This window comes from Pelobates fuscus, chromosome 7, assembly GCF_036172605.1.
Source record: "Pelobates fuscus isolate aPelFus1 chromosome 7, aPelFus1.pri, whole genome shotgun sequence".
In the NCBI taxonomy this organism is placed as follows: Eukaryota; Metazoa; Chordata; class Amphibia; order Anura; family Pelobatidae; genus Pelobates; species Pelobates fuscus.
The window spans coordinates 46,736,236-46,757,117 of record NC_086323.1 but is presented as its reverse complement, the minus strand read 5'-3'; the positions used below and the strand labels follow the sequence as shown (position 1 = coordinate 46,757,117).

The 20,882-nt window shown below is 40.9% G+C and overlaps 1 protein-coding gene across 1 annotated transcript in view; it reads right to left on the bottom strand.

Moving 5' to 3' along the window:
• The window catches only part of PATJ (PATJ crumbs cell polarity complex component), a 231,961-nt gene that overhangs the window by 47,708 nt on the left and 163,371 nt on the right, over window positions 1-20,882 (bottom strand). The window contains exon 31 of the mRNA XM_063428064.1: window positions 2,414-2,486. Within this exon, the coding sequence (XP_063284134.1) occupies window positions 2,414-2,486 (73 nt within the window). The remainder of the gene's footprint in view (window positions 1-2,413; window positions 2,487-20,882) is intronic.

Genomic DNA, 20,882 nt, shown 5'->3' with positions numbered 1-20,882 from the left:
AGCGCTGTCACGTTTCCAGTTTACCAGGGTCTTCCGGATGGGACTGGGGAAGATGGGCCTGGAACCCTTGCAGTTTGGTACTCATTCATTCCGTATAGGGGCCGCGACGGAGGCGGCGAGGTTAGGTCTGGGTGACGAGAGGATAAAAAGGATTGGTAGGTGGGAATCCTTGCGTTTCCGATCGTATGTGAGGCCGGACAGGCTGGTGTAAGTTCAAAAAAAAAAAAAAAAAAAAAAAGACATTTTGAGAGCTAAGTATTTTGCGTGGTGGTGTTGGTGTCGAGACGGTGGTTTGGAGGATGAAGAACTAACTTTTATTTCGTTTCAGGTTGGACGGTGTGGGTGATCGGCCATTCGTTCGTGTATTGGGCACAGAAGAGAGCTGCAGCTAGAAGGAGCGGAACACAGCTGGGCTTTCCTCGGGAGCGGGTGGCGATCTCATGGTTTGGTTTTGGGGGATTTAGCTGGCAAGGTTTGAGTAGTGTTTTGTTCAGGAAAGTGTATGGGGGGGCGAAGCCTGATGTGGTAGTGTTGCATGGCGGGGGGAATGATTTGGGTCTTGTCCCTCAGAGGGAGTTAGTGAGATGGATGAAGAGGGACATGGACCGGCTGGTAGGGCTGGTCCCTGGCGTTGTAGTGGTGTGGTCGGAGATGGTCCCCCGATTTGCGTGGCGGCACGCTAGGGACTTGGATGCGGTAGCCCGTTGCAGGGGCAAGGTGAATAGGGCAATGTCAGCATTTATTAGACGTTTGGGGGGAGTAGTTGTCCGACACAGGGAGTTGGAGGGCATGTTGCCCGGTTATTTCAGGAGAGACGGGGTTCATTTGTCAGATGTAGGGACTGACTTGCTGAACCTAGGATTTCAGGAGGGTATTGATAGGGCCCTGTTTTTGTGTGGTGGGGGTCGCGCATGTCCTTAAGGGGTCAAGGCATGTGCTATGGCGGAACAGGGCATGGTAAAGTCGGAAGTTGGCTGGAATTGGAAGTGGATAGGCCAAGGCCTAGGCCGGAGTAGGCCAGGTGGATAAGAGTGTTGGTAGGTTCAAGCTCTTCGGTGGCTACGAACCTAGGGGGTAGGGGTGTCTGGGTACACCCCTACAGTTACGTTTGGTTGGGGCCTCTTTGGTAGGCCGTGTGTTATAAGTTAAATGTTATTGAAATGTTATTTATTGTTTAAGTGCTAGGGTCATTGTCAGGGGTATTGTATGGGGGGATAGTAACAAAATGTCAGAAATGACAATGACCCTAAATTTGTTAATTTGTTTGAAAGTTAATAAAACTGTGGAAGTTATACTCCAACAGAATAACTGGTGTCCGAGTCTTATTAAGGTAATTTTAAACTAACACCTGCCGAATAACGACAGTGCCTATGTCATGAAGCCCACGGAACAACGCAGAGGGGGAGTGGGCCTTGACAGGGCCAGAGAGTGGGCAGGGTTAAGAATTGGGGGTGGGCTTAGGGTAATGCAGCGTGGGGGTGGTCTAAGAGCAAGTTAAATAGCGGCCATCTTAGAGAGGAGCCATTTTAACAGAAATTCACTTACCTGTTCTTTGTCCCACCCACCCTCCCTTTAGGTTTGGTTGTGTTCCCGTTTGGTCACAGCGGCGGGAACAGGGCATGGTAAAGTCGGAAGTTGGCTGGAATTGGAAGTGGATAGGCCAAGGCCTAGGCCGGAGTAGGCCAGGTGGATAAGAGTGTTGGTAGGTTCAAGCTCTTCGGTGGCTACGAACCTAGGGGGTAGGGGTGTCTGGGTACACCCCTACAGTTACGTTTGGTTGGGGCCTCTTTGGTAGGCCGTGTGTTATAAGTTAAATGTTATTGAAATGTTATTTATTGTTTAAGTGCTAGGGTCATTGTCAGGGGTATTGTATGGGGGGATAGTAACAAAATGTCAGAAATGACAATGACCCTAAATTTGTTTGAAAGTTAATAAAGCTGTGGACGTTATACTCCAACAGAATAACTGGTGTCCGAGTCTTATTAAGGTAATTTTAAACTAACACCTGCCGAATAACGACAGTGCCTATGTCATGGGCTATTGGGCAGGAATTTATGGGAGATATTCATCAATCTTCCAGAAAGCTACAGGAGTACCAGGATTGGCTAGGATCTCAGCCATTTTCCTGCAGCCATCACTGCACTCAAAGCACAAACTGACAAACACTTGCTGCAATAAAAGGAGGCCTTACTGTATTATAAAACAGGTGGCTAACTCACTCCAAATGATCCTATTAAATGGTTAGAATCAGTGTAGAAAGGAGGTTATTAGAACCATTCCCCTAAAATTTAAGCAGTTCATAGAATTTTTTTGGGCATAAACATCCCGCTGTAGTGAACAGGAAATTAGCATCGACAAGAGTTTGGCTGATTTAGAATGAGCAGAAAGAAATTGTAATAACTGATTCACTCACCTGATTAGATAGCTGGGAGCTGGGTGGTAATGGACTCGGATTAATGGCCATCTGCAGGAAGGCATCTCTATTCCTAGTAGAATGTTGGAAGCCAACAGAATTAGCTTTTAAATGTGTACAATCCCCAAGTAATTGGAGAAATCACCTTTATGGAACTACTTTACAATTAGCTCTGTTCTTATCGCAATAACATCACAGTAAAGGATAATTTGTACATATAAATTGCACAGTGAAAAACAAAAAACAAAACTCAGTTTGTTTAAAGGTTGGTATCATTTATATTCGTTTAACCCCTTTTGGACCAATGATGCCATTTGCAGTCATAACAATCTGGTCAATAATGATCCTATTCCAAAGATGGAAAGTACAACATATTTAATGACTGCTGGGCTTTAATATGGCGCGTGCTCAATAATAAGGTCTTTGGGGACCAGATGGTGATGAAGGCAAACATATAATTGGTGCTTAAGATGAATAACTCTAGAATGTAAGCTCATTGAGCAGGGCCCTCCACCTCTACCTCTCTGTTCCTGTACAGTAGTAGTTGTCTGGTAGTCCAGCCATTGTACAGCGCTACGGAATCTGATGGCCCTATATAAATAATAAAATACTAATAACAATACAAGTTTTTTTTTGTTTTTTAACCAGGGGAACTTGTATCAAAGAAATTAAGGGCTCGTAGCAGAACAAATACTCAGACTTTTTCCAATGATCCAATTAATCAGGAAACTGAACTGAAAAAAATATGCATACGGTGCATAAAAATAAATAAATTAGAAAACAACCAAAAAGTACGACTACAGAAACATTGCATTATTATATTATAATATTCAGTTGACCTCTAAACATATGTCAAAATGGTTGCACATTAGGATGAATTAAAAACTGAATCCGAGTGACACCCTATCTGTGCCACATCGATTAAGTTGGGGCAAATTAAATGCCATCTATGCAATAATACTTCCTAGGAGAGTCTGTCTGTGTAACATATACATGCAAACTGACCCACTTTATTTAAAGAGGTGTAAATGTACAATTACATATAAAAAGATGCAAGTTAAACAGACACAGAGTCATTACATTTTTGTGACAGACCCATCTGTGTAGACTAAGATTGTTGGTTTGTCTGTTTGTCCCTTTTCGTCTATTTGCCTGTCCGTATACCCTGTTCGTTTGTCTCATGAAATAACCGATTGAAACTACCGAACGGACGGCCACCCAGGAGAGAAGTGTGCTGCTGGTTAACCTCTTGGCCCCAATTAGAACGTTGTGGTTAACCGCAGACACCTCTCCATTCTAACCGTATTCTGGGTGGTCGTCGTTCGTATGCCGACCACGAGGCGGCGGCCATTTTAAACCATGCGAAAGACCAGCGCTGTTCGGCGCAGATTCTATGGAACTAAAAACGGACACTCTTTCTGCCGAACACCGCCGAAACCACCGACCGCCCTTCTCAGTCGACAAGGCATGCGACCACCGGCCGTTCGGGAGTTTGGATTACACAAATGGACTTAACCCAGATAGCCGTCCCATGGAGTCAATCGCATACCAAAGGACTGTAGAGACTTTGACTCCATGGCGATTGAACTGTGCATATGGGATCTGAGCGCTATTCGCTAAGAATATGCACTCAGATCCAGGCTATCTGGGGATACGTTGCACGAATGTAAAATGTTCAGTAGTTGTATACTTATTTATTTTTACATGTTTTTTTGTGTTTGATTTAAAATGGCGATTTGCCTCTGTCCTGGAGCTAATTTAATTACTTCTCTATTATCTCCAGGGCAGAGGGGAGGAAACCAGGATGCATTATGGGACTATTTTGTGCCTGTATGTCTGAAAGTGCCATATGTCTGTCTGTCATTACAGTCTCCCATTTGGTCCCCTAGGGGAGTGTGCACCAAGTGGGAGACCTGCATAAATACGGGCGGGTAGCCCCCAGTAAAGCCAGTTCTTGTTTTACCCTCAATGCGGAGCTTGGTCTCGTTATTGGAGGGGGGATTTACTACACGGTTAGCGACTGATTGCTGGAACCGTAAGCCGCTTGGAGGATATATCTGTTCTGCTGTTAGGCGCGATTCGTGGATTTATTGTTCGTGAGTTGGGATCCGTACGGGTCCCGGTCGGGAGATTGGTGCATTCCCCTGGTTGCAGTTCGTACAGTTGGAGTATACGAATGGAGCTTGTATTATTGTGAAAGGGGAAGTTTAACTAAACGGCGGTTTCACTCCTTTATGCCAGAGGGGTCTTAACAATTTTAATATAACTAAGCAGGAGAATAAACCTAAAATAATAATGAAGGATGAAAAAGGGGGAGTGGGAAAAAAAAAATCAGTCCACAAACTGTTAGCTCATCCATCAGGTCAGTATCACTGATGTTTTGGAGGGCCACTCACTAGGATGAGGAATGACCACAACTCAGTGCCCATCTGGATGACTGCTTGATTTAACATATCAATTTGTTCTCAAAAGTGGTGAATGCATTCAGCAACTTAGAGAGGAGGAACATCCATGGAAATAAGTTTTACTTTGACATTTACTTTGAGTTTCTAAACGTACATCTTTCAGCTTGACCCAGAACCTGACCACCATCATGCGCCTCCACCACAGGTGGTAGAAGGTACATCTTAGCCAGAATGCAGATGTAACAATTAGCGGACATTGCATACGACCTTTGAAGTATTTTACATATTTTTTTCAAGGAGGACCACACAAATGGAGAAACTAGATGAAGACTTTCAAATATCTTCTGATGTCCCATCAAGGGAGAACACTGTCCAGCAGAGCTTTTAAGGCCACATTCTGTGCAAGGCTAGTCCTTATTGGTTGGGCTGATGGTGTAACGAAACAAACCTCTTTTCTGTCCATCATGTGTGATCAACTATGCGCAATCTGCCAATACTAGTCCCTCACTCTAACTTTGCTACCCAGAGTTCTGATGTGAATGGATGGTGTTATCATCATAAATGGACAGATTTCACATAGACAAAAACATTTGCATTCCCAGTCCCATCAATCCTAACCGAGTGAAATTATTATTTAAAATGAAATTACGGATGTATAACTAAATAATCTGTTTACAAACGAAACCTGTAACACATGCCTATGTCCGTCTGTTAAAGCAAACACTGGTATAAAACACTTTAAAGCTTGCATGTTCTAGAACATATACACATTCCCTGCCATTATCTTTTCAGTAGGTCCTGATTACTACTGAACTGTACTTAAAAAAGTGTACAAACCACCTCATTTTTTTTTTAGTTCTTTATTTTTGGTGCAATAGAGTTTACAAACAGGCCTGTGGAGCCACGACAGCAGACACAGGCGGAATAATGCAATAAGGTTGTGGCAATATACAGTTGCACATTTTTGGGTTATAAGACAGGTTGTCCATATTCGGTCTCATTTTATTTTGTGATCTTTTTTTTTTTTACTCTTTTTTATAGCCCTTCCCCGGGCTTTTCCTCGGAAAGTGGCATTTTTATTTTCTCCAGGCATGATTATACGGTTGGAGGAACAAGGTAGCACACGAACAAGTTTAGTACTCGAATAGAATGGGCTACTGGTATCGCCTAAATGCCTGTCCTTTTTTTATAAAAACCCTCAATGGACGGCAAGTACCGAAAGTATTATAATGTATGGGCATGTATTGTATTTGTTGACATGCATTATGTTTTTTGAGAATTATATTCATGTTGAATCTTGGGCACGCCCAAAGGGAATGTACACTTGCTATGTTTTATTGAGTGAAAAATAAAGAATATAAACTTTGCCGCTCAACTATTAACATGCTTAAGAACTTATGCTGAACATGCGAGATAGACCGAGAGAACACACATATAGGCTATGTTTAGAAACAGTGAGTATCATTCTGTAAAACTTAGGCGTTTAACTGTTAGGCTGTTAACTGTGTAGAGGAGCAGGGGAGCTGGGGCATGCCGGATTGGGCTTGGTCTAGGCACCTATCCTGCACTGAACACACATTATCATCCCATGGTAAAATTAAACGGTGCTAACAAACCTCACTCACAACAGATGTGTTGATAAGCCCTACGTTTGAGCCCATAGGTTTAGGTGAGACTAGCTAGTGATAGTTGCTTATGTGTTGGGCATGGGAGGTTTGAGTATGGTGAGGGCACTTTCCGAGTGCACATGTTAGGGTCACAGGAGGGGTCCCGTGCGGTCACTCTCACCGTGTGTGTTAATTGTCCCTATTGCGTTCCACTTTAAACCATGGTTAAATAAAAGGAGACTAAATAGAGCATACTACAGAATATGAGCCTAAATAAAGGATAATGATGATAATAAAGCAGTGCCGTCCCTGCGACTTGCTAGAGTGCATTCGTCCGCTCATTGCCGGGGTCAGCCGACGCCCTGCTAGGGTGTTATAGAGTCCCGCAGTTGTGCCAGGAGCTTGCCCAGTGGCATGTCCGTTTGTGGGTTTGAATCCTTGCGAGATGAATGGAGTAGACTCGGCGGGTGCCGCCTGGGTCTCCTCGGCGGTGCCCAGTCCCGTCACTGGGTTGGGTGTTGCTCCATGAGGGTCCACTCTGCTTGCCAGGTTGGTAGGCTGGGTTGTGCAGAGTGTGTGCCTTTGTCCCAGCGGTACACTGTTTTTGGTAGGGTCAGTCGCTTGGGTATGCGTGCCCACCGGGATTGTCGTAGTTTTCGTCGCCACCGGGATTGTCTGGCTCTGTCAGCATGAGGGAGTTTGCTTCTGTGATGAGAATATGGCAGCAGTACCTCAGGTGAGTGTTTAGTTGGTCTGCGCACCTCCGCTTGTTGCTCCTTATCTGCCAATCGCCTCCAAAACGTGGCTAGTATGTCGTCTAGTTTGGACATGAGGTCTGGCAGTTCTGTGTGTTGAGCGCACGTGGCCGAAGCCTTATCTCAGCTTTCCCCACCTCACGCCTGAGGGCCTCGGCCCGCTTGTGTCCTCTCAGAGTTGGACCAGGATAACCCCCACCGGTCCGGGGGGAGGAGTAGGGCTTCCATAGGACTGCTTCTCCAGTTTGTTGACGGGGAGAGCGGCCATCTCTCCCCATCACCGTCGCTTGCAGGCCCTGGCTAGACATCTTGGGCGCCCGATCTCCAGAGTGATCAGTTAACATGTCAGGCTGATCACCAGGTCCTCCTGAAATTAGGTAATGTGTCCCGGTTGAGTGCTTTATCTCGATTTCAGCGATTTCTCGTGGATGATCGGTATTTGCAGCGGGAGCTCAGCTTTCGTGCGACTGCTCCGCTTGCTGGCAAGGCCCCGCCCCCTCAAACCACCTCATTTTTTTTCAGCCAAAAACTTATTTTAACTGGATTTGTATTATTCAAACCTTAGAACAGAGAGATGAGATCTTTGTTATAATCTATCAGGACCTATAGTACAAAGCACATACCGACAGTGAACAGGTGTCTGACTCAGGAACAAAACTTGTCGTAATCTTGGCAAAAATGCAAAGATTTACACCATTCTTTAATCCCTTTAGTTATGAACCATTTACGTTATGACGTGAATACTTATATACTTGTCCTTGTAAATTCACTTAATACATACAATGGAGCGAATATACACCAGACAACCTTGCATCAGCTATTGTATTCAAGAATAGGGCACAAACGGAGTAATAGAAATAGCACCTCCGCAAACTGCAAAAGGTCTCCTCTGCCCCAACAGTACATGAAGCGAGGTCACCACACATTTGTAGGGAATCTACAGATATTTGTCTTCAGTGGTGCAATATCCACACCGAAACCCCGATTGTATTCCATCAAGCTGCCAATGAGCCCATACTGTCTTTTCCTTCTTGAATAGGAAATTGGGTATAAAGACAGACGTAAGCTACTTTCAACACTCCACACGTGAAAGATGACATCTTTCCTGATATTTTTTCATCACTATGGCTGTAAGGGCTTTATGGGAGATGTAGTCCATAACATCTAGAGTGCCGAAAGTTGCCTAACCCTGGTCGAAGACATAAATCTGTTAAAGGACACATTATTTTTGCACGTTTCAGTTAAACATTTTTATCATTGGGGTTTTGATATGAACAGGCCTCTAAAGTCTCTGTTGATTTGTGGCCTGGTGAAGCAAAACCAACCTCTACTCCTTACTCTTGCTCAACTGTCCTTCAATTCTATCCCACTTACAATTCGACTGAATCCTACCCACCAGATTATGATTTATTTTTTTATTTTTTTAATCAACCAGGCTATATCCGTAGAAATGGTCTTCAGGACTAAAACAGGTCAAGAACTGACATTCATATTGAAACCTCAAAAGTAAATGTATCATTAAAATGAGGATATGTTTTTTGATTAAAGGGACACTACAGTCACCAAAACAACTTTAGTTTAACCCCTTAAGGACCAAACTTCTGGAATAAAAGTGAATCATGACATGTCACACATGTCATGTGTCCTTAAGGGGTTAATGAAGCAGTTTTGGTGTATAGATCATGCCCCTTTAGTCTCATTGCTCAGTTCTCTGCCATTTAGGAGTTAGATCAGTTTGTTTATGCAGCCCTAGCCACACCTCCCTGCATTTGGCTTACACAGCCTCCCTAAATACTTCCTGTAAAGTGAGATCTAATGTTTACAATGTTATCTCCTGCTCTGTTAATAGCTTACTAGCCCTTGCAGGTACTTCCTGTGGGTGTGATGAAAGATCATTTAAGGCAAGTTAACATCTGATTGAAATTTAAACCATTTTTTCATGCAGGGTGTGTCAGTCACAGCCAGGGGAGGTGTTGTTAGGGCTGCATAAACAAAAGTGATTTAACTCCTAAATGGCAGAGAATTATGCAGCGAGACTGCAGGGGCAAAAATTATTTAAACATCCTTATGGTTCTATGTGGAAAAAGTGAAAGGATGACTGTAACCTATGCCAGTCAAGATTAGAAAGGAAAAGAGTATTATAGCAATGGGCTAGATGTTCGGAAAAATATAAATTTTAAATTTTAAGAAAATCCACAGGAGAACCTACCTTGTTCGGGTCCTTAACAAGGCCAAGAGAAGTCCTCTTCTCATTTCCAATTGTCCCCTTTTTTCGTCTCGTCTTCTCGTCTGTCACAACTGATCTTCAGTGTTTTGCCCCTAACCAGACCTGTACAAAGAAACTGAACCTGCAGTCTCCTCTCACTATGCCCGCTAAGTCACCTCTCACTGGTCACTAAAGGTACGACAGGATGCTTAATCTTACTGATAACTAAGGTGAGCCCCGGTACCTACACCGCCAGCCATTTCTTAAAGTGACAGCAGTCTACACCAAAAAAACAAAAATGTTTTGGTCTAATGAAGGGTCTAACCCAATTCTCAGCCAGTCTGGATTTCTACAAAACAGTAACTATATAGGAACCCTATGAAAGTCTTCTTATCTGTGCTTCTTTTCCTCTCCCTGATCCTATACACTGAGCTATTCCATCTTCATAGGTGATAGTCCAGCTTTCATTCACTCATGCAAAGAAAATGACGAACCTGAAATGTTTACGAGACACTCAGAATAATAAGCACTAGGCAGCTAAACCTGCACAGAATAATTAATTGATGCTGTTCCAGACAAGAAAAAAAAATAGCCAAGTAAAATCAAGGTCTACTTTAGTTTTGTTTTGCAGAGAACAAGCCAGACAGTAATTCCCTGTGTCCCAGATTTTAGAATATTTCATGGTGTGAGATCACGCGCTTGCTGTATGTTTCTATATTTGAAAATTACTTCATGTGGGGAGTAATCGCTTATTTAGCATTAATTAAAATCTAACATCACAGTCCAGAACGATTTGATAAAATCATACTTGCCTTCCAAGTCCCTAAAGTTGCACATTTTAGAGAATCTGGGGTCAGATCTTAAAGCCCATAAAGCCCAGGAGAGATAGATAATTTATCCTTAAGCAGGACAGCCAACAGAATTCATGAGGTCCTTTACAATATCATTGGCTGCTAACTAATGTGCACACACCTGTTCAAACAGATACATACACAAACAGATGGGCATTCCCACAGATGCACAGACAGACACACTGCCAAACACAGATACATACAGATTTACATAGCCACAAAAATATACACCATCCTGACAGATACACACAGATACATACTGCCATAAATATACAAACAGATATGCATAGCCACAAAAAGATACGCACTGACTGACACAGATACACACATGCACAGATACACACATAGTGCCACACATGTAAACAAACAGATATATTCAGCCACACATAGATACACACTGCCTCATTCTTATGCACACAGCCACACATATGCACACAGTCAACCTTTTTTCATGACTAATTCAAATCAGTAGTACTCTGACAGTTCAAATTGTTTCGATCTGTATATAGACATTAGACTCTAATCTCTATCTATATTACTTTACTATACAAAGTGCCCAGGCACTATTCTTACTACTTTATCCTTTCCCTCCTGCTCTCTATAGGCCTACGGCTTTATACTACATACAATTGGGTTCACTGACTATGTGTTATTTCAGTCCCCACTATCAGTATGTATAAGCAGGGAGTTTGGATTTTTAGAATTTGATATCTGTCAGCACGACGAATCTCACTACGATTAGGCAGCTCAATATTTCCAGGCAGCCTAGTCAGCCCCTGTCTCTACTCTTCTTTGCGGATATTAGCACTAGTGAGACTTATTGGGCTTGCTGCAAATTAGTCTGAATCTCTTTTTGGCTACATTGCCCTTCAGTAACTAATTTTCCCTTTAGCAACTTGCAACTTGTTAAGTATCCTTTTTACTATATCACTACTTTTGCCCCATGTGCTTTTGGCACATTGGTGGACACTGAATTTATAGGAGCATGGTACTCGACAACAGTGGGTATTAGATACATGTCGGATACATTATTGCACTGTTATTTACTGTTGCCCAAATAGTTACTGTCTCATAGGGCTTTTTCGATACCTTTTGTCAATTTATCCCATCGTATATATACGAATATTTCACATTGAGCTCTGGCTGATTATATTATTCATGATACTAGCTTTCCACACGGTTAGGATATTTTCCAGTGGACTAGTTATCTATTTATTATCAGTTATTGATATTTAGTTCCATAAACCAGCTCAGTTTGTTTGTTCTATGGATTTTTTATGTGCCATTCCTCACTCCCTTTTTCTATTATCTATGTTCCTTGTGTAGACTACCGTCATTGACTCGTATTTTTTGAGTTGGGTAGCTACAGTTCGGGTTTGTTTTATTTATTGTATGTGAGTCTTTTTTGGTTTAATAAATTATTTCGAGATTTTTATAGCAATTATCTTTCTTTATATTACTTTTAAGGACAGTTTTTCTCCTTCTCCTCTTGCTACTAATTCCATTAGGGTTACCCCCTGTTCTGTCCCAATGAACTTTCAGGCCAACCTTTCTTTATCCACAGCCACACATATACACAAACACACAGATACATAATGCAATACATATAGAAGAAATAACAAACAGCAAATATAGTGTGGTGCACTGCAGTCTCAGAATAATGTGTAAAACCACCAATAAAATAAAAATGAAAAAACGAGCTTACATACACTATTGCAATTCTTCAAAGCTCATACACAGGTATAAAATGATATCTAGGCATATGTAGGTATACAATATGATCCAAGTATCAAATACCAACTTTAATCACAATTTACATTTAAGTGTATTTGTTAATAATTTTCCCAGCTGACTATTTCCACAGTTTCCTTAAAATTCTAAATATCATCCAGGGAGCATCCAAGGTCTTGGCCCAAATTTTCCTTGAAAGATTTGGAATTTAAGAGACCTTCGACTTGTGAAAAGCTAGCTCCTAGGGCTCTGTGATGGGGCAAGTTAAATAGGGCCCTGGAATAAGGACCCTGTGACAGGGAGGGGTGCAAAACAATTTTTTTATTTTTAGATTATTGGTGTGGTTTTACACGTGACATATTATTCTGAGACTGCAGTGCACCATATGTCACAGTTTTGGAGTTAATCTGTGTGTGGGTGCAATTGGCGTGCACACTATTATCTGTTTTGTGTACATTCAAGGACTGTAAGTATGGACACACACACATTGATACCGCCAACTGAGCTCTATTTTAGCCATCCTCCTCTTGCCTAACCTTTTTTGGAGGAGGGTATTTTCCTTGTGGTCCAGTGGGGCAGTGAGCTGCTCCAGGCAGTGCGATCCTTTCCCTTATCTATTATGCAGATTCCTTCTCTCCAGGAGGAAGTGAGCTGACATAACTTCCTCCAAGTGCTGCTGCACAGGAGAGCAATATGGGCCCACTATGCCTCTAATACTGATTGCGGTACGGCTAAAGGAAATACATATGTGTCCAAAACCGGACTGCCCAGCACTTGTGTGCCCCAAGCCACAGCTGGCCCCATAACAGAGTCACACTGTCACCCCCTGGTGGCAGTCCTGTCCCTTAGCTACCGTTCCACATCTTGCATAGTACGAGTAGGAATGCCTTATACAATGGATTTAGAAGTTGGACCATGGCTGCTATCAGTATATATATGCCGGCCGGTTCATAGTTTTGTGAACCGGGCTGTGTGCAGTAATCAGTAGAGCTGCTGACCACTCATGTGTATTTCGGTTCTCTTCTCCCTTCTTTGTTTTTATTTTATAAACTGCTGCAGTTCTACGGCAAGCTCAGCAGGGAGAGTGGTTGCAGGGTACTCTGAAACACAAGCTCTGCAATAATGCAAAGTTGTTATGGTACTAAGTTTGACCTTTTAATGACACCAACACATTTTAAGTGATAGGACAACATTGTCTAATTTTTTTTAAAGCTCGGACACTCACAGGATCAATTTGATTTGATATCCCACTATATTAATACATTTGCTGCATGAACAGTGAATAATAAACAGCTATACAACACAAACAGAAAAATAGTCTGTCATATCACAAGTAAATGGAATAGTCTGACATCCCATCAGTTCTATCAGATTCATCTCACCTTCCCTGAAATTCATGCAATTCTAAAGGCTAGTTTTTCATTTTCTCACGTTCCTAAGCATAATGAAATCCCAGAGGCAATGAATGGCATTTTATTGTACAGCATTAGTGTGTATAAATCCTTACAATGAAAATAGAACAAACCTGCGTTCCTCATAATGAATGCATTACAACACAGAACTAGTGCAACTCTGCAGTTCATCTCACAATTGATAAATCACCCAAATTCTGATTTCCCCTCCAGGTCAACGTATTTGCTACAGAATGGTACATATATCCATAATAACTAACATGGTTTGAAAGTGAACCAATCATCCGGAGATGGCAAGTCTGTTTTGTATAAAATAAAATAATCTGTACATTATGATGGAAAATTTCTAGCAAACATAATGTCCTATATATTCTTAAAGGAAAATCGTTACGGTTGTTGCATTCCAGGCTATTTCACTGTATTTTTAACAATATTCAAAATCTCCATCCGGGCAAGGTTTATGGGGAGCCTTAGTTGGCAGATTTAATGGGCTGTTTGTGAACCTGCTCAGTTCCATATTTGCATATTGCACCACAACCTGCTTCCTCCCCTCCCAAATTCATATGTATGTATACATGTTGGCAAGTATGCATATAAGGGCACAAAGTCACACATACTTAACTGAAAGTTGGGATTCCTTTGAAAGTTCGAATTCTAAGCAGGTGTTTAAAGTACTACTTAACTTGCAGCCAATCAGGAAAAGGGTGACAATTTGTTTCCCAAGAAACATGTATTTTTAATCATTACAACACAAATATGTGATAAAGTGATCACATATGTCAAACCATGCAATTAGGTAACAAAACTATAAACATGAGACTGGATAATCAAAAGATTTCTCATAACTCTTACACTAAACGCATTATCAATTCCTTTTTGCAATTTCAAAAAAAAAGGAGGCCCTCTTTTCTTGCCCATCCATCAATAGGCTCCAGAAGAAAAGCAAAAAACTTATAGAAAACGGTACATGCAGTGATAACACCACAAATAAATCAGTAAATGAATAAAAAAGAAGAGTAGCAGCTACACACCCACTCTAGCGACTTGATGAGTTATATACTCAGAAATGGAAAATAGGGTGTGTGCGCTTAAGATTATAAAACTAGATAAATAGTATAAAAATTATCAAAAATAATTTATTAATTAAGTAAAAAATAAATCAGCAAAGGACTAATTCCGATCACCACTGTTATACCTTAACCGGACAATTAAATACAAAAATCTCATAAAACAGAATAACCAAAAAAAAATAAAAAAAAAAAAAAAATTAAATGACACCAAATGTATCCACAAACTAACTGCACTGAATGGCCAAAAAGATGGAATAACCTCAATATAAAGAATATATATATAGAGGTCCGATCACTAAGTGAAGGTAGGGTGGATACAAAAAAAAAAAATAAAAAATAAAAAAAAGCAAAAAAATTATATACCAATAAACACAATAGAAATAATAAATGGGAAAAAATATATATCTGTCCTCGGTGTGGGCCCCCACCTGAGGTAGATATAACCAGAAGATGAATAAATGAGATATATAAAAATAAAAGACAAGAGACAAGAAACAATAATACTAAGTGAAATAAAATAAAATGAAAAAAACCAGTAATTGTCCGGAAGTCCTCCCTGGGTAGGCAGAATAAAGGTGATGTTGGGCGGATCAAAGAGCAACCAGATGAACCCTCGTTATGGGAACTCCAACTCTCTCACACTGCGGTCGGGATCTTCAAAAAAGACCACAGTGGAGGTGAAGCCGTGAAGATGGACAAAGTAGGTGCAGAGTGGTACAGCAACCGCCCAGACAGCAACCAGCAGATAGAAACCGCGGTCGGTATTTTCAAAAAAGACCGCGGTATTCAGCCAAAGATGAAGACTGGACGTCAAAGATGCAATTAGGTAACAAAACTATAAACATGAGACTGGATAATCAAAAGATTTCTCATAACTCTTACACTAAACGCATTATCAATTCCTTTTTGCAATTTCAAAAAAAAAGGAGGCCCTCTTTTCTTGCCCATCCATCAATAGGCTCCAGAAGAAAAGCATAAGAATAAATGACGATAAATTAAAAATATAAATTAAAAAAATCCCAAAGGATGAGACACATTCCAACAATAAGTGTCCTAACCCCTAATCATACATGTCAAGAACCCAGGTTTAGGATTTAAACAGTGTGGTCATTTATGAAAGGTTTGCATTTCATATTGCTATAATGTAATATTTTAATTTAATAATTTAATATTGTCCCTTTACTAAATAAACCTTCTGAGGGTAGAAAACATCTGGAAAAACGTTAATTGTAGCTAAATCTGGATGTAAACTGCAGGCCCTAATTAAAAGGGAGCAGAACTACAAATTTGGATGACAACGGTTTGAGCGATTTCAGGGTCTCTCTCAGCCTACTACCGCTGTCAAAATTTAAACTTTCTGACTGCATTCAAAGACTCTTTCAAAAAAATAGCCACTACAAGAATCTAAGTGGATAACAGTGTTTAGAGTGCACCTTTAAAAAGATAGATGGGAAAATATGATTTTACCCTGGAAAAGTTCCAATCTCGCTTTGAGATCGTCAACAAAGAACTGGCTAAAGCTCAAGGCACCCACCCACCAGTTGCTTATTTAAAGAGACACTGTAGGCACCAAGACCAGTTTAGCCCATTGAAGTGGCCTGGGTACAGTGTCCCTTTTGCACTGAGTGCTGCAATGTAAAACATTGCAGTTCCATAGAAACTGCAAAGTTTACATTGCAGCTCTAAGTCTGCCTTCAGTGGCTGTGTATCAGACAGCCACTAGAGGGCTTCCTGAATTTAAACAGACCTTTGGTCCGGTATCTGATGCTGGACGTCCTTACGCTCTGCATGGGGACCTCCACCATTGATTCAATGCTTTCGTATGGGGAGATCTAATGCGCGCACGGCATTTTCCGCACATGCGCATTAGACCCCACTCGTCGAGGGACTAAGATAAGGGAAGTAAAGGGTTTTTAACCTATTATGTACCGGGGAGGGGGGTGGCAGGGGGAGTGATAGTTCCAGGAATACAGCTTTGTATTCCTGGCACTACAGTATCCATTTAAGATTCATATTTCATTGTCAATTTATAGTAAATGGTTCCTACATTCCTTTAAACATTTTTACATGCTTTTTTTTTTGGTATGTTTTATATGTACTGAAGATCAGTGAGGCAAGATGCATTTTATGCAATCTAACCAGAAAAAAAGCATAAATGTAAGGACACACTGCGATTTCATGGCTGACAAAATGTCACCAAGATCAAACTGAACCTGGCAGGAAAATCGCATTGCGCCCGCAGACTGTAAAATTCATTGCTAAATTATTATATAGAACACAAACAGAGACCGGAGAAAATCGAATAAACTCTGGATTAAAGGAATATCTTGTTTGCAAGCAGACAGGTCATTGCACAGGGTAAGTGCCATTCTGTTCTGATAAAAAAATAAATTATACGTGGGCAGTATTTGATCAGACAAGATAGTTTGTACTTATGACAGTGTCGATTTTAATTTCCTTCCCAAGACAAAAAGTAAAGCCCTTAGCAAGATCAAAAACATGCAGATCACAGAGAACTTTAAAAGACCTTAACAAAGAAAAGAGAATCTTATGTGAAGAGGAAAATTATGGCAACATGCTTGCAATGGTACACTTTGCAAAAATAAAACGGATCTGTACACCTGTGCACAAGCAGAGGTTAAGCAAGAGGTTCTGGGTTATCAGGGGAGTGGCTGGGAGTGTTGTGCATCTCAACCCATTCTATGCTAAGCTCTTCTTCCAAAATGATAGAAACTTTGCCTATGATTAGTGGATCCAACCCCCGGAAGCCCCCTTTTTTCTTTTTTTCTTTTTTTATTGTACCCTATCACTCCGAAGGGGGATTAAATGATCTACTGCTGCACATTGCCTTAACAAGAGCCCCCCCCCTAGATTTTTATGCTGCAGTTGTACATTGTAGTACTCAACACACAAGCTTGTTCACGGATCTTGATGGTGGCCTCCCATGTTAATTCACATAATTGCATACTCCTGCCCTAAACAGTGAAACATAACTCATGAGTGTGATATAGCACTGTTTAACATGAATCTTCGCTTTCTTTTCCCCATAGAGATAATCTCCAGACAACAGAATATGAAAGGTTTCTACCTATTCTAATCTCAAATATAGAATCCTCTCTTTACAGTGTTGGGCAACATTGAATGCTTAAAGGGGAATTAGGCTGAGAGTACTGGTTAGACCAATGTTTAACAAATAAAAATGGGGGATAGCACTCACAGACTCCAGACACATACAAAAAAAAAACACTTTTTAAAACTGGTTTATTTGGGCATATAGACCAAATATCAAGGGCTGCGAGGGTACACGCGATTAAACATCTGTATACGTCTTCACTGCAAGAGAATGGTCTCTGAATGAAGAGAGGTTTAACCCTGGAACAGAACACAGAATCATCTGTATAAACCGTTATGGTGTGAGGCGATACCTCTGTATTCCATCCAGTATTAAGGATACAGGAGATCTATGCATTAGTGGAATTGACGTTCACAAACTTCTGCCATCTGAAGGTAACCATAGCTGCCCTAAAAGGATTAAAATATTTCAATAATGCTCTCTCTCATTTTCTCCCAGCCGAGAAACCGCTATATCCTTGGAGCATTCTTTAGAAAACGAGCTGCTGCAATATTGAATTTTTGTCTTGCTGACTAGAGCTCTTATTTAATCACTAAATGGTGCCTTTTGATCTCTCACAGTGAGACATTTTAATATTAATCTCCCAGTACAATGAAGACTTCATGTCTTTAATAAATAATGCATTCTTTTTTCATACTGTAAACTGATTTTGAATAGTGTTGAATCAGTAATTTGATATGTTGACAGCGAGGTCTGTCATGGGATCAGGACTCTGCTGCTTTGGTAATTCCAAATAAATGCAGAAAATGGGCTGTAAAGCATAATTAGAATTAACCTGGGCATTAAATGAAATGTCAGCGTGTATGACGTGTAAGTCTAGCCTTGAATATAGTTCATTTTGTTTCTAAAATTTGTTTAACCCTGACGCTTTAAATTCAGACAATGGGAAATTATTGGGAAAGGAATTTAAGGCAACTTAATGAGATTGATTATGATATGTTGCACTATGCATTTTTTTTGTAATTCAGAGTTGTGAAATAGTTATATTTCATAACATTTTGCTAATTAGTTTATTTTCTATGCAGGCAGAAACAAATTCAGAAAATGAAAGAAAACATTGTGAGAGTGTGTGAGGACAGTATACAAGATATGCAATGCAAATAAATTTAAGGGGAAAAAAAAAATCCTTGAACATAGAGGTTGTCATCTTGTATGCCCATCACAGTTTGTCAAGGATCAAACAAGTGACAAGTTAACACCTGAAATGCAACAGGTCAGCTTGACGGGAATTAGAATTGGTCAGCTAAAACTGCATTAAAACAGGTCAACAAAAACCTGTATTAAAGCAAAGAGGAGTATGCTCGACCCATAAACGTATTAATAATAACTGTATCGGTGAACACAGAGTGATTACTTTAAAACCCAAGGTTATGGTAACCTTTCTGATCCATGTCAGCAACTCTCACAGTAACAGTCGGGAAAATTGATGTTTTCTCAAAATAGACCGAATTCCAGAAATGAAACAATAAATGTTTCTGCTTTATTATAAAAAAACTTGGTGGATAATACCTACTATAGACACATGTTCAACTGATGATACTTAATCAAAAAGACTAATTCTTTATCAATAGAGCGTTTAGATTTAGGATAACCTATATGGTTTGTGCTGATTGCGGCAATGAATATTTAATTGTTGAATTTTTATTAAAACTGTAGCAATACAGGTTGTTGAAGACTGTATTAAAAAAAGGTTGGCCAAACCTGGATTAACTCAAATACTTGGAGAGACCCAATTTATATGCTGGGAGATTACACATATTGTACAGGTGATACTCGAAAAATTAGAATATCGTGCAAAAGTTCATTTATTTCAGTAATGCAAAGTAAAAGGGGAAACTAATATATGAGATAGACGCATTACATGCAAAGCAAGATAGTTAAAGCCGTGATTTGTCACAAGTGCGATGATTATGGCTTACAGCTCATGAAAACCCCAAATCCACAATCTCAGTAAATTAGAATCTTGTGAAAAGGTGCAATATTCTAGGCGTACAGTGTCCCACTCTAATCAGCTAAGTAAGCCATAGCACCTGCAAAGGGTTTCTGAGCCTTTAAATGGTCTCTCAGTCTGGTTCAGTAGGAATCACAATCATGGGGAAGAAAACCATCATTGACACCCTCCATAAGGAGGGAAAGCCTCAAAAGGTAATTGCGAAGGAAGTTGGATGTTCCCAAAGTGCTGAATCAAAGCACATTAATAGATGGTTATGTGGAAGGGAAAAGTGTGAAAGAAAACGGTGCACAAGCAGCAGGGATGACCGCAGCCTGGAGAGGATTGTCAGGAAAAGGACATCCAAAAGTGTTGGGGACTTTCACATGGAGTGGACTGAGGCTGGAGTCAGTGCATCAAGAGCCACCACACACAGACGGATCCTGGACATGGGCTTCAGATGTCGTATTCCTCTTGTCAAGCCGCTCCTGAACAACAAACAACGTCAGAAGCGTCTTACCTGGGCTAAAGAAAAACAGACCTGGTCTGTTGCTCAGTGGTCCAAAATCCTCATTTCTGGTGAGATCAACTTTTGCATCTCATTTGGAAACCAAGGACCCAGAGTCTGGAGGAAGAATGGAGAGGAACACAGTCACACTGCAAGAGGCTTGAAGTCCAGTGTGAAGTTTCCACAGTCTGTGTTTATTTGGGGAGCCATGTCATCTGCTGGTGTTGGTCCAATGTGCTTCATTAAGTCCAGGGCCAACGCAGCCATCTACCAGGAGATTTTGGAGCACTTCATGCTCCCTTCCGCAGACGAGCTTTATGGGGATGCTGACTTAATTTTCCAGCAGGACTTGGCACCTGCCCACACTGCCAAAAGCACCAAAGCCTGGTTCAATGACCGTGGGATTACTGTGCTTGATTGGCCAGCAAACTCGCTTGACCTGAACCCCATAGAGAATCTATGGGGCATTGCCAAGAGAAAGATGAGAGACATGAGACCGTCAATGCAGAAGAGCTGAAGGACGCTATTGAAGCATCCTGGTCTTCCATAACACCTCAGCAGTGCCACAGGCTGATAGCTTCCATGCAACGCCGCATTAAGGCAGTAATTGCTGCAAAAGGGTCCCAAACCAAGTACTGAGTCCATATGCATGCTTATACTTTTCAGAGGTTCGATATTGTTCTATGTACACTCCTGGTTTTATGGATTGCATGTAATATTCTAATTTACTGAGATTGTGGATTTGGGGTTTTCATGAGCTGTAAGCCATAATTATCGCACTTATGACAAATCACGGCTTGAACTATCTTGCTTTGCATGTAATGCGTCTATCTCATATTTTAGTTTCCACTTTTTACGTTG